This window comes from Aspergillus uvarum (assembly GCF_003184745.1).
Source record: "Aspergillus uvarum CBS 121591 unplaced genomic scaffold BO82scaffold_3, whole genome shotgun sequence".
Classification (NCBI taxonomy): Eukaryota; Fungi; Ascomycota; class Eurotiomycetes; order Eurotiales; family Aspergillaceae; genus Aspergillus; species Aspergillus uvarum.
In genome coordinates, this window is record NW_020291300.1 from 653,620 (window position 1) to 669,814 (window position 16,195).

Here is a 16,195-nt window from a genome sequence, read left to right on the forward strand (position 1 = left end):
ATATATAGCGCAATTGAATTAGTGGCCCTTGTCCAGGCTCTGCAAGTTAACCAGCTCGAAGTAGCGACCTTTGGCGCGGATTAGCTCCTGGTGTGTTCCGCTCTCCACGATCTTGCCTTGGTCAAATACGTAGATGACGTCGGCTTTCTGAATGGTACTGAGACGGTGTGCAACTGCAATGGTGGTTCGGCCCCGTGCAGCAGCATCGAGTGCTGCTTGCACGACTTTCTCGGATTCGGAGTCGAGGGCAGAGGTAGCTTCGTCAAGAAGCAGGACTCGGGGATCCCGGATCAGGGCCCGCGCGATAGCTACACGTTGCTTCTGACCTCCGGACAACATGCCTCCTTTGCTGCCGACTACCGTATTAAATCCATCTCTGTGAGACGCAGCATTAGTTAAAGAACTTTGAGAACGGTTTCCAGGACGAGAACTCACGGGAGAGACATGATGAAATCATAAATATTGGCTTCCTTGCAAGCCTTGACCAGCGCCTCCTCGGGCACGTCCTCACCAGTGACGCCCAGGAGAATATTCTCCCTGATGGTGCCTTGATACAAGGTGGGTTCCTGGCTAACAAGCGATAGGAAACTGCGGTAAGAGTTGACGTTCAGATGAGTGATGTCATTGCCATCAATGAGAACCTTTCCAGCAATGGCATCATAGAACCGTTCAAGAAGCGCAATGGTGGTACTTTTACCACAACCGCTTGGGCCCACAAGGGCAACATATTGTCCGGGCTTGACGGTCAGATTCAGTCCGCGCAGGACAGGCTGTTCGGCACGAGTAGGGTATCTGAAATGAACGTCACGAAACTCGATAGATCCCTCCACAGACTGAAGCTTTTCGCCTTCCTCCGACCAGGTATCAATCTGCGGCTTCCTGTCAAAAAGTCTGCGGAATTCAGCCGCCGCATTCTTCGCCTTGCCCATATCTGGAGCGAACGAGAAAACAGTACCAGCAGACTGAGCACCGAACAGAATCTCGGAGAAGCAGACGAAGAAACGGAAGACAGAATACTCGTGATGACCCAGAAGCGTACCTCCGTACCAGAAGCCGAGGGCAACACAGAAAAAGACCAGAGCCTGCGAGGCAGCATACAGGATAGAGGACTTCAGCACTGAGATCAAACTTGTACGGCCTTGCGCCGCTAATTGGCCGTGGTAGATATCCCAAACATCCTTTTCCCGGGTGAGAGAGGCCACGGTGCGAATAGCCGAGGTCGCCTCACAGGCGTAGCTTGCAGAGCCCTCGTAGGCGCTCTTAGATCTTTGTTGGAACTGCGCGAGCATGTAGAAGCGGTAGAATCCACATCCCAGCAGAACCGGAACGACGGAAATACAGACCAGAGCCAGCTTCCAACCGATGCTGAGAGAGATAATCATAGCTGCACCCAGGGTCGTGCTGGTCATAAGGATTGTACCCAATGTGGCACCGCTGACACCTGACAGATGTTTGGTCTCAGTCGACAAAAAGGATGTGAGTGCACCGGTGCTGTTTTCCTCTCTATCAAAGAAGGTAATATCCTGACGCAGCATGGATCTAAAGGCCATACTTCGAGCTCGCCGAATCAATCTCTCCGAGCACACGGCGAAAGCGGCACCATTGACGGAGAGGTTAATGAACTGGGCGATTCCAACCACAAAGAACATCAAAGCCCAAAAAGCACCATCATGCCTAATTTTAGCGGCCTCGCTCGTAGGCAGCGAAAGAGTGCTGATGGCCTTAGCGTACAGAACGGCCTGGGTGGGTTGGCCACCACCGGAAAGTACCGCAAACACCAATCCGATGAGCATATAGAGAATCTCAGGGCGGTTGAAGGAAGCAATGAATTTGACCAAGGACCAAAGCGAGTATTTCTTGGCAACTTCCGGCTCTCTCTTGGCCAGAATGGCGCTTGAAATTGACTTGTGTGTTCCAGTGCGTCCAAGGTCATTACCAGCGAACATCTTCTCGTCGTCATCAGCTAGGGAGCCGGTGCCACTGCTTGCTGACTTGATGCGTTCAATTTCTTCTCTCGCGAAGTCATCCTCGTCCATATCGGCTTCATCAGTAGCCAAGGCTTCCGCATCCTTCTCCTCGTTAATGCGCTGTGCTTCCACGAGGCTGTGGTAGGTGCCCTTGCGACCAACAAGTTCGTCATGATTGCCTTGTTCCACAATCTTGCCGTTCACCATAACGACGATATTGTGGGCTGACTTAATGGTAGAAAGACGGTGAGCGATAACAATAGTAGTGCGGCCTTCAGCAGCTCTATCCAAGGCTGCCTGAACAACACCTTCAGATTTCGTATCCAAAGCAGATGTAGCCTCGTCGAGCAGAAGGATCTTCGGGTCACTGACTATAGCGCGCGCGATAGCAATGCGCTGCTTTTGTCCTCCGGAGAGTAGGAAACCGCGCTGACCCACATTGGTCTCGTAGCCTTCAGGAAGGGCTGTGATAAAGTCGTGAGCGTTGGACATCTTCGCTGCGTTTTCAATCAATTCCCTGATTTTTTCCTCGGATTCGTTTTCATACTTCGTGCCGATAAGACCGTGTCGAATGTTGTGGTAAATTGTCGTACCGAAGAGGACAGGTTCCTGGCTCACCAACGATATTTGTTGACGCAGCCAACGAAGGTTAAGAGTCGAAATGTCATGGCCATCCAAGAGAACGGAACCTCCCACAGGGAAATAGAATCGCTCGACCAGCCCAACAACAGTACTCTTTCCCGAGCCCGATGGGCCAACAAGCGCAGTTGTCTTGCCGGCGGGCATGGCCAGGGAAACACCATCCATAACAGTAACTTCCGGACGAGATGGGTAAATGTGCTTGATGTCGCGGAATTCGATATTGCCTTCGAATTGTTCGAGCTTCTCGCCCTCCTCGGAGTAGGGATCCAGGGGAGAGGCACGATCGATAGTCCCATAGATCTTGACGGCTGCGGCAAGAGCATTCGTGAAGGCTTGACCATTGGGGGCGACATTTCCTAGACTAAATGATCCGATCAGGATAGCCATAAGAACAGTCAATACTTGTCCCACGTTAACCTCTCCATCAGTGAGAAAACGAGAACCCATCCAGAAACCAAGGCCGTAGTTGGAAAACATGATACCGAACATGCCACCAATCATAAAGCCGAGAATAATCTGGGTCTTGATACCCCATTTTTCGGCCTCGGCCAAATGAGCCTCGTATTGCTTGGCCAATTTGTCTTGAGTACCGAATGCAGTGGCATTGCGAATTGAGCTGATGACCTCTTCCGCAACAGTTCCGCCGGCACCAGCGCTCTCCAAGGACTTTTTGCTGTACTTGACAATAAAGCGAGAGCCACCTCCCATAGTCATCACAAGGGCAACAATGGTTGAGGTACAAATCAGAGCGAGTTTCCAATATTTGATATAGGCGACAATGAACGCAGTCACGAAGGTTGCAAGGGCCGTTAGTGTGAGTCCAACCTTCTCCGAGATACCGTCTTGGATCAGATTCGTGTCGGCTGTAATGCGAGTTGTAACTTCACCGGCTCCTAATCTATCAAAGTAGCCCATGTTTTGTCTCAAAATAGACTCCAGATAATGTTCCCGAATTTTTTGAGTGATGTGTTCTCCAGTGTAGATGAAGCCGACGGTGGAAATATAGACGGTAACGAACTCGGCAATTCCAAGATACACAAAGTAAAGAACATTCTTGGTTAACTGGTGATAGAAGTCGTGGTACGAGAGTTCGTATAGAGCAATTCCTCTGAATGCCGATGCCAGTGAGCCGAAGAGAATCTAAGAAAGCCCAGGTTAGTTGCAGAGCCAACAAGGAACACCCCACCAAGCTACTTACGGTAAATAGAGGTAGAGCGGCACCTGCCACGATAGCGCAAAGCGCACTGACAAGCATGATCAAGATGTCCATGCGCGAGGCATAGCGAAAGAGAGCGAAAAACGACACATTCACATCCGGCGAATGCAGTTGCTTCTTCAGAATCTCCTTTTCATGCTCGGGGAGGTGCGCGAAAAGCGCATCTGGATCTTCGGATTTGGCTAGAGCGTTGGGACGCGAACCCTTGTCCTTCTCTCCTGCTGGGACCACCGTCGAACTAGATATGGAAGAACGGCCGGCCGACTTGCGATGTTCGGCTGAGGATGCGCTTCCCCGTTCCATCAACTCGATATCAGTGTTCTCGGCCTTGTCCCCAGGAAGGCGCTCATTTTCTGGGAGACCCATCTTTGCTCTTTTGATGACACGCAGAAATGTGAAGCCTCACAGTTGTAGTTGTGAGGTCGGAAGGCGTGGTGTCGAAAGAGAGAGAGAAACGAGAGGACGAAGCGCACTACTCCATGAGGAAGGTGGCTTTCGGTAGGTGGGAGACGCTGGGAGGGATTTCGAATTGACCACCCTGTATGTTAAGAAGAATCGAAGGAAGGGTGGTATTCTCAAGTTAGGCGAAGGTGTTTTTCGCAAGCTGGACGCAAATCTTGTCGCGAGATATGCTTCCACGCGCAGAGGACCTAGAAAGGGATGGAATGGAATGTACAATGTTGATCCAACCTCAAGGTCGTTCGGAGAGGGGGGAAATGGGTTTGTTGATTAATTAAAATTAAAGGTGTAAGGTACTGCAAGGTGAAAATGAGGGGGTAGGAAGGAGGAGGGGATTTGTAGAGGGATATATAATTAGGAAGCTAATTATTTGTTACTTAATACGTAGCCCTGAGTAGGGACTTGACTTGAAAGACTGGGGATTTAAATCCTGATGCCTCATTGTCGGCGTCAGCGCTTGTCCCCGTCATGTGTGGTACGGAAGAGGAAACATTCAATTTTAGCCTCCGCTTTTTAGCGTCATCGGAGCCCCGACTTCCCGAGCCTGTTTTATGCATTGCTTGCGTTTTACTCAGGAAAGTTAAACTGCGTATCATCAACCGATTCATGCGTATCGGGCGTATTACTAATTACTAATTGAGTCAAAAGCATCATTCCAATTGCATGTAATTGCATGTAATTGCATGAAAACATGGAAAGGACAGAAGGTAACTGGTTGAGCGTGACTACGGTGAATTAAATACATATACATCCTGTACCCCTGGACTACATAGTATTTGTTGTACTACAGAAGAAGGTAGTAGGTAAGGTATGTCGGAAAAATCATAGAGATAATCAAGCGACAGTCAAGCCACCACGAGCCACTCATCCGGAACGGAGATCAGCGCTCACTCGCCCACACACCACACATGCACGAAGGATGAAGGTAAGAATGAACCTGACCTGCAAATAGTCTCCAGCCACGGTTCACAACTCGCTTGCTTATTGAAGGCACTCGGGGAGACTACGTATGATAAAACAGAAAAAAAAATTAGGCATAACCAGACCAAGTTCCCCTGGGAGATATGATCTACTATCAGTCGCGACCTGGGAGCATGATGAAGGGTTATTATTGGTCCATCAGTCTCTGCTTGGTTCTAGAACAATCAGGACGGCATCCCCTATCGATGAAATTAAAGAGGCCATCTGCGGGCACTTCATTAGGCCTAGGTCAGGTATATCATACCAGACGGGCAATCGATGCGTGCCAATGGCGAGGGAGGAATCGAGAAAACACCCAGAGCGACGTCCAGCATCGGTGCCTAAAGAGCTTTAGTGCGGGCAACAAGACCAGGGCGGGGTCTGCCTCGGGTTAAAAGACCCGCTCGCTGGACAGGTACTGTACAACTGCCAGGCAGGTGTACTCGGCTACCAAAGAAATACGGTTGTGAACTTAAAGAGTACTAGGTAACGTGCATATCATGCCTAGCATGAGTACGGAGAACGGAGTGCTTCGTTTGTAGTTGTAGATAATCTTCAATTTGATTGGATTGATGCAAGGCGACCATTGGTTGTCATCGGGGTCGGTGCTTATAATCTCCGGTCTCCTCGATGACATGACAAAACCAGCCAACTGAACTTCGGGCTTGAAATCGATTCCGTTCCATGGATGGTATCTTAGCCTAAGTCCTATACACTCTAACGTACAAGACTTGTAAATATAGTTACACAGTGAATACTGACTAAACACCGCTTATCTCCGCTCCTTCAACCAACCATCAGGCGCTGGTAGCTTGCTTGGAGTGACTAAGTTATCGAGCAAATTACTACTTGTGAATTGGTCTGCAGTACGGATCAATCTTCATCGGAGGTCCGTGTTTAACAAAGGGAAAGACATGGGTGATTCCCAGAGCTGTTACTCCATTAGTATGCAGTATGCATCGAGTAACTTATCATGGACGTGTACAGAAAAACCATCGACTCTGTTTTGTCATGAGACAAAAGACCAGTGCACTCCGATGATGGTTGTTGTTGCATAAAAAGGCGGGAGGAGCTTGACCCGACCTACTATAAAGGGACCCCGATCCTTTTTGGGGCCTCGATAAGTGGAAGCAGGGAACGGAATTCCGACCGTTGCTTACTGCCCATCGTCCGTAGTTTTGCCTGGAACTGTCTCAGACTTGGGCCACTCGAGAGTTCGATGGCTCTTTGATAGGTACTCGGTCCTCTCAATGTCCACGGTGTTCAACCTACTTACTCCTTATGGCATAACAAGTTACAGAGTTGTTTAACTTCTCGTGTGAGTCATCGAGTATTGGATGAATCATAAGAAAGTCCCAACGTGGTACTCAATAATGCATCAAGGTTGACCTGATGACCCTCACCCAGGTGACGATACGATGACTCAATGCTGAACCTGAGTCAATTATGCGCTAGGTGCAGATAGCGCAGAGGATATTGAAACACCGTGAGAATATGTGCATGGGAACAGATAGCAAGAATGGTGCAGTATTGATCTGTTGATTTTGCTATGGCCCCTCGTAGTCATAGTACTAAGGTAGTTCACCTGTCTAATCGGATATTTGGCATTTGGCGGTCAGCGAAGGCCATGCGGGTATCCCCTCCGGGCAAATCCCGCCGGGTTACTATCAAGTTATTTGTGATCAGTCTCGACCATCGGCGCAAGATATAGAATACTTGCTCTTCAGGTGGAAGAAAGAGGGAAATAGAGCGAGACAGGATATTGATATAACAAGATGCCGAATTGAAAATGACTGAAGTGGACTAGCGATTCAGACCATACCAAGGACACGGTCAGTACACTGTACATCAGTTGATGGGGCAGATATGCTTGTTGCCTCAGGCGTGAATCACATGACTTACCCGAAGCGAAACGCTAAGCCCTGCCCGCACAAAAAAACTACCACTACGAACGGCGATTGAAGACGGTCGACAACCTCACTACCGCCAGTCCATACACTCAGCTCGCCGTCGCGACAAGCCTTCAAGATGCCGGTTAGCAGCCCCTATATGACATGAACGGATATCAAGATGGGATATTTTTCACGTCTTGCCATTTTGGCCAGACGGATATCAGCATGGAATCCGCTAGGATGAGGACCAAGAAGGCAGGCTAACGCTTTTATCTTTTTTCTCAATATAGAGCCACAAGAGTTTCCGCACCAAGCAGAAGCTTGCCAAAGCTCAGAAACAGAACCGTCCTATCCCCCAGTGGATTCGTCTCCGCACTGGTAACACCATCAGGTAAATAAAGAACCCTTGTTTTCACCACTATTCGATTCCCGTGTGACGCTTGCGACCCCTCGATGGCCTTCGATCGCCTGGCAAAATGGCAGAAGTTGGAATCAATACAACGGAACGAATTGGGAATCACTACCAAATGAACGACTACAACGGCCATTTTTTTACTTGCTGGAATTCCACGACACTCTTCCTTCGGGGGTCGGAATACTGTTTCCAAGCCGCACACACGGGCGATCAGATAATACTCGGGAATAGGGCAAATGGCTGACCTCGCTTTCTCTCTCTTTCCAGATACAACGCCAAGCGGAGGCACTGGCGCAAGACCCGTCTCGGTATCTAAACTCGATCAAGCCAACCAACCGACTTCATCGATTTCGCCCGAGATGTCTTTTCTTTATCCCTGGGAATGTTTCGTTCAGTTGTGATACCGCCAACTCTTGTGTGCCTCTCTTGCTCGCGATGATTAAATCTGCATCATCCTGATCTCGTCGACCCCGCCTGCTTTCTGATCCACACCCTTCATCTTCTCTCCTTCGGTTTTTGCTCCTGTTTCCCGGCAAGCATTTTTGATGTGACAAGCGAATATCGGTTCTCGAACTTCGAACGATATCTGGGACAGGTCTGGTTGAGGTGCAAGCAGTCGTTCTCGACTGGTTCTGTGATACGGTTATGAAATCATGCAATTTAATTACACGAGCTGAGAAAAACAAAAATCGAAAACTTATGAAGGATAACGAGCACTGAACGAAGGTTTATTTTTCTTCCGGGGTCTCTTCTTTGCTCCAACTTGAACGCGGGCTACCTGGGGCGACAAATCTGCCCAAACAAGAGATTCGCTCACCTTATCTATGCCGAGGTAGCTTTTGTTTCAAGTTGTGGATTGATCTCGTAGGAAGTTATCTATCGCTGCTAGTATGGCCACTCAAAATGCTGCCTTCGTATTTCTTTCCACCCGCAAGCATACAATCATGTCCCTACGGACGCAACCCTGGGGTCTTCAATCGGGTGAAATATGGTCCACCAAGACCCGGAGTATCTTCTTCACACAGCACGGTTAGTCAAATCTCGTATAGAAGAGCGAATTCATTTAAATTTAAATTCAAGGACTTGAAAATCATAGTAAAGTTTGTATTTCAGCTACTTGATTAAGATATATCCCACTGTTGCCTCTAGACAATGGTCCAGGACCAGTAGGACAAAAAGGAAACAAAAACAACCATGCGCTGACATGAAAAAGCGAGAACCGAACGCCGGGAACTGCAGCAACTGGAGAGCATATAAGGTGTATCAGGCCAAAACATCGTTGAGGATGCTTATCTTCACGGAGACCACATTTCCCATAGCGAGCCTGCGATCCTTAGAAGATATGCAGCGCCGCTGACCAGTGACACCAATTTAGCGACTGCAAAGCAACCGGTTAGCATACGTCTCTTCTGTTGTTACAGCACCCGGTCGGAGTTCATGATGCACTTACTCTTCAGCCCACTCGTTCTCCCGGCGGATCTGGTCCTCCTCCTCAGGAGTGAAATCATTCTGAATGTTGAAAGTCTTGCGAATCTCTTCGGGAGACTTGCCCTTGATCATGTTGGCGACGGTCTTGCAGCCAACATCCAGCAGACCCTTGATATCGAGGTAGTTCGCGGCCAAGATAATTTCGAACAGCATCTCTTGATCGACCTGCATGAACTTCTGATCCCACTCATCGATGTCAGTGGTCTTACGGCGCGAGTCGTCGTCGTCACCGGTGCTGGGGGGGTCGCCCTTGTGGTGCTCGCACCATTCAATGACCTTCCTCAGGACAGCTTCATTGACCTACGGAGCCGAATGTTAGTTTTGTTTGATGGTGGGAATAGGTGGGGATGGGGGGTAGGAATAACATACATTGGGGATAGGGATGGCTTCATCCGTATCACCAAGATCCTCGAGCATGTTCTTAATCAGAACAGAGCGTTCGGCAACATCGCGGGCTGAAGTAGGCAGCATAAGTCAGACTTCAAATCCAGCAGGAAAATATTAAGGCGACAGGGAAGTGGGGAGCGTGTACTAACCGATAGTGATCTCAACCCCATCGTTGCTCTGGAAAGTGAGCATCGTTGCAGACATTTTGAGGATCTGTTGAAGGGTATTCGCGGGGCTAGAATGAATAAGTATATGTTAGGATATGTTACTCGTCAAGCGCAAGGATAGAAACCTGCTCTGAGGGGTACCTCAAGTGGGGGTTCGTTGCTGCTTACAATCCGGAATTGTTTTTGAGGTGAGGGTGAGTCTCGGATAGAAGCTGGAGGAAACAGAGGTGGGAAGTCGAGGGTATAAATAGACGACAGGGGCTTCGTGGTAAGTGAAGGCAGGAAACGTTGAAATTTAGTACGTCAAAGTGAGTTGTGTAGGAGGAGGAGAAGCCCGAACTGGAGATCAAAGGGACCGACGTTGTGAAAGGGAAGGGCAGATGGCTGACTGAGGCTGATGACTGGTCCTAGTTTGAGGGGGCGGGAAATCTCCGTCATCATTTGCTGCTGTGACGCCCCACTTGCGCGGTTGCCGCCTGTGGCTGCCTGGCGGATGCCTTGATTATGCTATCTGCTTTGTGCCTTTATGCCTTAGTGCTTCAGTGCCTGAATGCCTGGGTGCCTGGGTGAGGCAATTGTACAAACTTTCACAGAAGAACACCGTCAAATCAACAAACAAGATCCTGAATGCATTGTGCCTCGTGGTTTTATCAAGAGAATGTCATAGCATACAACACTTGTACACTTGGTCCTCATCGATGCTTCAAGGATTCGTTCTTTATTCAATGCCAGTGGCCCCTGTTCCATTCAACAACTCTGGGTGTTAGTGGGAATCTTTCCACAGAGAGTACTTTACTTACCGTACAGTACTGTACGCCCTCAACCGATCAAGAAGAAAGCGATTCATCTCATTTGAACCAAGACAAACGTCTCTCAAAGGACTAGAGCATACGGAGTACTGTGCCTACAACTCAATCACTCCCTCCCTCTTGTCGGATCGAAGCCCTACACAGCCATTGATTTCTTTGAACAAAATCAATCATACTGAACCAAATCTGACTGCAACGGGATGAATACTAGAGGGTGTCAGAGAACAATCCAATCTATGTCGCAGTAGGTCCGAATCGATGCATCCCCTACTCCGTACAGTGGACAGTCAACCAGGATATTCCATACATCTCCCTCTCCGTAGCGAGAGTTCAGCTAGCTACCAAGCTCTCTCGTTTGCCCCACCTCCAGCATTGTTGCTCTACGCGCAGGGAACTCCTTTCGCCCCCAAAACGAAGAGGGTAATGTTGTATTTAGTCCTCGTCGCTCAAAGATATCACCCAACAACGCGTCGCCGGTTATCCGCCCGTCAAACCCGATCCTCTGCCCTACACTCCCTGACCGGAATCTTATCTTATTAACTCTCCTTCCTCTTGTCTCCCTCCTTCCTTCGTTTCGCGCTTATGCCTAAGACCGTCGTTCCTTGATCTGTTCTTCTGTTCCTTTATCTCATTCTTCAGGTGCCTGAACTCCCCGAAGGCATGTACCATACTTTCCGCCGGACTTGACCTTCGTTACCTTCTAAATCTCCCGCACATCCTACAGAGTCATGTGGTGGCGGCGAACATATTTGTTGCTGCTGGTAATCCGGGTATATTTTGCGCTGTCACCAAGCTATCTACACCCAGATGAAAACTTCCAAGGTCCTGAGGTCTTTGCAGGTATGTTTCTAGCATATTAGCAACCGGATCCGCCGGCTCCCCAACGCTCACAAATGCCGTACCTGCGATACGGTTTCACCAATAATTCGCTACTCCTTCGGCCGCATACACTTACCAGTTACTACACAGGTCGGATTCTCGCCTATCCATCTCAATTACCTTGGGAATTCACTGCCGATAAGCCGATCCGCAGCGTCTTCCCACTATGGCCTATCTACGAGGTGCCAATGAACTTTCTGAAATGGTTCTATACGGAAACTGGAACCCAGACCCCTCCTCCACAGCTAGTATACTACGTGCTGCGCGGGGTCATGTTTCTACTTAGCTTTGTCTTAGAAGACTGGGCTGTATATGAGCTGGTGCCCTTGCCGCGCCACCGCCGCGCGACGGTGGTGCTGGTGGCATCTTCGTATGTCACCTGGACATATCAGACGCACACCTTCTCAAATTCACTCGAGACCCTCTTGGTGACCTGGAGTTTAGTTTTGATTCGTCGCATTGCTGAAAATAAGGTTGGCACATCCAGTTGAGCTGAAATCATAGAAAAACTCCGTGGCTAAGTTTGTTGACAGCGACATTCCTCCCTTTTTTCTTGCGCTGTGTTGTCGTTGATCGCAATCATCGGTGTATTCAACAGAATCACCTTTCCTGCCTTTGTGATCGCTCCAGGGCTCTATCTCCTCCCTCATCTTTGGCGCAGGTAAGTTTATATGCCTCATACTACAACTTGTAGGTTCACAATGTTGACCGTCAATGATAGGCCTTCATCTTTCCTTTCGATAGTTGGTTTTGGCCTAGGCTTTTTCTGCCTCGCTGTCTTGGTTGATACGAAGTTCTACAGCTCACCTGCGACTTTCTGGGAAGCCCTTCACAGTCCCGTCATTACCCCGATCAACAATTTGCTTTATAACTCCGACAAGTCTAATCTAGCGCTTCATGGACTCCACCCTCGATACCACCACTTCCTAGTGAATCTACCACAACTACTAGGCCCGGCATATATAGCCATGATCTTGTCACTATTCAACTTCTCGGCCGTTCCATTCTGGCTTAGGGATATGCGCGCAATCTCAGCCATCTCAGCAACTGCCATACTTTCAATATTCCCTCACCAAGAACCCAGATTCCTGCTTCCTTGTGTCCCCCTTCTCCTCAGTTGTTTGCGCATACGCAACACCCGGAATTCTCGGTGGTTCTTAGCCGCCTGGGCCATCTTCAATGCTATCCTAGGGTTCCTCATGGGAGTATACCATCAAGGAGGAGTTGTGCCTACACAGCTCGCGATGCCGTCTATCATCTCAGAAAGCGTACGTGGGTCAAGTCTTGGCTCGCTCAATTCTCAGCTCGAAACAGATGCCACCGTGCTCTGGTGGAAAACGTATTCTCCCCCACGTTGGCTTCTGGGAAATGACACCACCCTTCCAGTAGAAATCCGAACTCGAGACTTGATGGGAATGCCAGGATCAGAAGTGGTTGAAGAACTCGACAAACTGGTACCCTCATGCTACGAGAAGGAGAAAGCTGAGAGCCAAGGCGTGTCTTCACCCTTGGTGTTCATGGTTGCTCCCAAGTCTGCTACATTTTTAGACCAATATGTTGCACCTTTGGCCTCATCATCCGACCCGTCGGATCTGGAGCTGCATGAGCTGTGGCACTGGAGCAATCACCTGAATTTAGATGATCTCGACTTTGGCGACGACGGCATCCTGCCGACACTCCAACGAGTGATTGGGAGAAGAGGACTGGCTGTGTGGGGAGCACGGAGAGCTAGATGTGCTTGACTCAAGTCCTGACCACATCAGCTGACACCGATCACCTGGTGCTGGAAGCGATGGTTGTCACAGGTTTGACATCGGCTTACCTCATCGAATCTAAGTTCACCAGCTTAACCATTCTTGCTCTTTTGATACTCTCATTACCTTGCTTATCTCTCCCCCCCCCCCCCCCTCTCTCATATCTTCACATGCCAACCTCATAGCGTGCTGTCTCTTCGGTCTCCACCATCATCTTGTCTATTCATATCATTCGCCTCTATCTCACTACCTTCACCACATACACTGCCTGGGACCCATATGGAACATGTGAGGTAAACATCTTGCGATACAATATACCCTTCTTTTCCCCTTCCAAATATCATACATATATACCCAGTCTATTTTCTCTTCTCAGTCTATCCGCCGGCGGCTCCTACAAGGTCCACCATTCACGACCTAGTCCCTTGGAGTCAATCCTGCAAATACGTTGTTGAGCTCAAGTCGCATTGCTTGACAACCAGCTCAGAAAGTATCCCGTCCATTTCTGTATACTCGCTGTGTGTACCATCTTTCCCGCGGTACACTGAGCTCGTGGAGTCACACGGGCAGTACCGAAAGGGGGTTGGTGGCCCCCCATCGAGTCACGCTCGCACCACCTCCCTTTCCAGCGTCGAAACTTTCAAATCGATCCAATCAGAAGAGCTATCGACGAACCTGACGTAGATCACCAACCCTACTTACATGCCGTGGAAACAAGTTCTCGTGATTCTAGGACAAAGGCTTCATGCTTCTGAACTTTCCGATTGGATACTGAGTACAGGACCAGGACTTCACGGTTTGTTAATGTGGGCCAATGAAGAGTGGCAGAGAAGATGTATAAGCTTGAGTACGAGCTCCTAAATAGAAGCACGGAATAATACAAAGACATGCCCAGTGGAGGCGGAGAAGATAAAGACAAGAAGAGAAGATGTTACGAGGCATCGGTCGGCTAGGAGGCTTGCACGGGACGGTACGAGCTGCCGGGGAGACTTGGGCTTGACCGCGATCTATTCTACATAGTCGCCCTTGTGAGAGATTATTGCAAGAGTATGATAACAGGGACACATCACGACGTTCATTATGAGAGAAGATGAGAGATCAATAGGGAAGAGCATCATCCAGTGATAGGGTGTTCAGCTAGATGGAAACATAAAAATAGGAGTGGAATCATAGATCATCAGGGTCGTCCGGGTTCTCGAACAGATAATTAGCAGCGAGCTCTTCGTTCTTGTCGCAAGCGAAGTAGGCCTGGATGACGAGATCCCGAGAAAATCCAAGTCGGCATAGCTGGTAATAAGGTTAGCGGCATTCCTAGTCTTCAAATTGCTCCTCATCAAAGAACATGAGAAAATACATACGCGTTCGATGGCGTCCCGTTCTTCTTCTGTGACATGGATCTGATGCGTGCCGGGGGGGAGAGCCGCGTCATCCTCCTCGCTCAACAATTGGAGAAACTGCTCCTCGTTCTGTCCAATGAGCTGCGCAATTTGAGGATTGCCAGTAGCAACTTGTTGCAGGATAGGCTCGAGCATCTGCGGTTGTTGCTGGACAAGCTGACGAAGTTGCTGGAAGTGAGGGTTGTTCCGGAGGAAATCGAGGCTGGGAAGACCTTCGCCAGACCCAGCTCCCGGGCGGGCACCTCGAGTGCCGCCTTCCTGACCTCCCGCCTGAGCGGCAGCTTCGAACAGGTTAACATGTTCGTCACTAATCGGGGCCGGGGCACTTTCTTCTGCAGGAGACGCGGGTGTTTGGGGTGCGCTTGCGGCGGCGGCTTGCTGCTGTTGCTCCTCCTGGATGTTATCCGGAATGCCCTGAAGACATGTCAGCGGATTGTGGAGAAAGCCAGAAGGCTCTGGGACGACCTATAGACTCACGTTCAGGAGGTACTCAATGGCGCGATCAGGGTTGAAGAAGGCAGCCCTCATTGCACGGTTGATATCGCTTCTTGGGAATCCCATACTTTCCATCTGAGCGATCACTGCCTCGCTTTGGGCGCCACGCAGCAGAGCCGAGGGATCGTTGAAGGCGGGACCGGCGGGCTGAGATGTTCCCGAGGCGGCGGGAGAAGGAGTTGCGGGAGCTGCCGGTGAAGCAGTAGATGCCGACGGGGCAGGGGCAGCAGGGGCAGCAGGGGCAGCGGGCGTCGAAGCAGCTACTCTTGCAGGGGTGGAGGGGGCTTGTGTAGAAGCGCCGGAGGCAGAAGGCTTGGGCTAAATGAAGCGCCAAGATTAGCTTGCTAGGAGGATAGAGATTGCCATGTACGATAAGCCATACCTTGGACACCATGCACACTATAAAACCTTTCTCCTCAATGCTGTACGACTCGATGGTCTTGTCATCTTGAAGGATCTTTCCTATTGTGGCAAAATCTGTCAGCTACACATGTCGGGCGTGTCGTCAGAGGATCGGAGCACGAAGCCGTCGTTCCCAGCAACAATTTCTGCCAAGCATCGTCGGACACTGATGACTGACCTGAATAGATGAGCTTCAACTGGGCAACCTCCCATCCTTTCTCCTGGGAGATTTTTCCCTTCACTTCTCCGACCTAGAAGAGAAAGAGGTTTAGCCCCGCACCAACCTTCACAGGCTTCCATGATTTGAAGCAGGGAACAACCTACCGTCTCCGAGGGTTCGGCATCGATTACAAACTTTTGTTGTTTGAGGTCCTGAAGAGGAGATGCAGGTCAGATTGAAAGTAGAACGATAATGGTGGAGCAAAGAACAGGTACATACCTTGAACGTGAGCTTCATCTTGCGCCACCGAAGGTTGAGAGATGGCTCGACAACGTGGGCGGAGGGGTTATGAGAGAATTGACACTTGAAGGACGGGAGGGGGCGTAGTGGGGAGGGGCGACAGAGGGTTGCAGGACTTAAAGCCTGATAATAGATTGAACAAAAGAATGGTAGTAAGATTTAAGGATCCTGAGTAGAGAAGGAGATGAGGTAGAGGATGAAAAACCTGCGACAGAAGCAAGGAAGAAGAAGAAGACGAGGATGAGGATGATTGATGACGAAGACGGATCATGAATGGCACCGAAAGAGGGAGAAGGAAGCCCAGAAGGTGGAGGGAGCTGGGAATCCATGATCGGAGGCGGTCAGCACTCGCCGGTACTACCCAGTACTCAGTAGGTAAGTTACCACCGCCACACTGTTCCCCCCC

The 16,195-nt window shown here is 49.7% G+C and overlaps 5 protein-coding genes across 5 annotated transcripts; 2 read left to right on the forward strand and 3 right to left on the reverse strand.

Moving 5' to 3' along the window:
• Window positions 1-18: 18 nt before the first annotated feature.
• On the reverse strand, window positions 19-4,128 carry mdr1 (ABC multidrug transporter Mdr1; the record flags this gene model as incomplete). The annotated part of the gene is made up of 3 exons (XM_025631035.1): window positions 19-376; window positions 436-3,749; window positions 3,808-4,128. 3 exons carry the CDS (start codon window positions 4,126-4,128, stop codon window positions 19-21), a joined length of 3,993 nt encoding a protein of 1,330 aa, XP_025496786.1.
• A 3,102-nt stretch (window positions 4,129-7,230) lies between these two features.
• BO82DRAFT_350293 (60S ribosomal protein eL39) lies at window positions 7,231-8,268 on the forward strand. The gene is made up of 3 exons (XM_025634109.1): window positions 7,231-7,278; window positions 7,427-7,527; window positions 7,819-8,268. Exons 1-3 carry the CDS (start codon window positions 7,273-7,275, stop codon window positions 7,865-7,867), a joined length of 156 nt encoding a protein of 51 aa, XP_025496787.1. The 5' UTR covers window positions 7,231-7,272; the 3' UTR covers window positions 7,868-8,268.
• A 373-nt stretch (window positions 8,269-8,641) lies between these two features.
• On the reverse strand, window positions 8,642-9,901 carry skpA (SCF ubiquitin ligase subunit skpA). Its single transcript, XM_025634110.1, has 5 exons — window positions 9,762-9,901; window positions 9,576-9,661; window positions 9,409-9,494; window positions 9,002-9,339; window positions 8,642-8,929 (listed from the first exon to the last, which is right to left on the reverse strand). The coding sequence occupies exons 2-5, from the start codon at window positions 9,628-9,630 to the stop codon at window positions 8,923-8,925; spliced, it is 486 nt and encodes a 161-aa protein (XP_025496788.1). The 5' UTR covers window positions 9,631-9,661; window positions 9,762-9,901; the 3' UTR covers window positions 8,642-8,922.
• A 1,135-nt stretch (window positions 9,902-11,036) lies between these two features.
• On the forward strand, window positions 11,037-13,119 carry smp3 (glycosylphosphatidylinositol-alpha 1,2 mannosyltransferase smp3). Its single transcript, XM_025641638.1, has 4 exons — window positions 11,037-11,242; window positions 11,372-11,754; window positions 11,815-11,942; window positions 12,003-13,119. Exons 1-4 carry the CDS (start codon window positions 11,131-11,133, stop codon window positions 13,021-13,023), a joined length of 1,644 nt encoding a protein of 547 aa, XP_025496789.1. The 5' UTR covers window positions 11,037-11,130; the 3' UTR covers window positions 13,024-13,119.
• Window positions 13,120-14,193: 1,074 nt separating this feature from the next.
• On the reverse strand, window positions 14,194-15,847 carry BO82DRAFT_350295 (putative UV excision repair protein (RadW)). The gene is made up of 7 exons (XM_025634111.1): window positions 15,769-15,847; window positions 15,654-15,701; window positions 15,508-15,580; window positions 15,310-15,389; window positions 14,910-15,245; window positions 14,394-14,846; window positions 14,194-14,322 (listed from the first exon to the last, which is right to left on the reverse strand). The coding sequence occupies exons 1-7, from the start codon at window positions 15,784-15,786 to the stop codon at window positions 14,203-14,205; spliced, it is 1,128 nt and encodes a 375-aa protein (XP_025496790.1). The 5' UTR covers window positions 15,787-15,847; the 3' UTR covers window positions 14,194-14,202.
• Window positions 15,848-16,195: the final 348 nt, after the last annotated feature.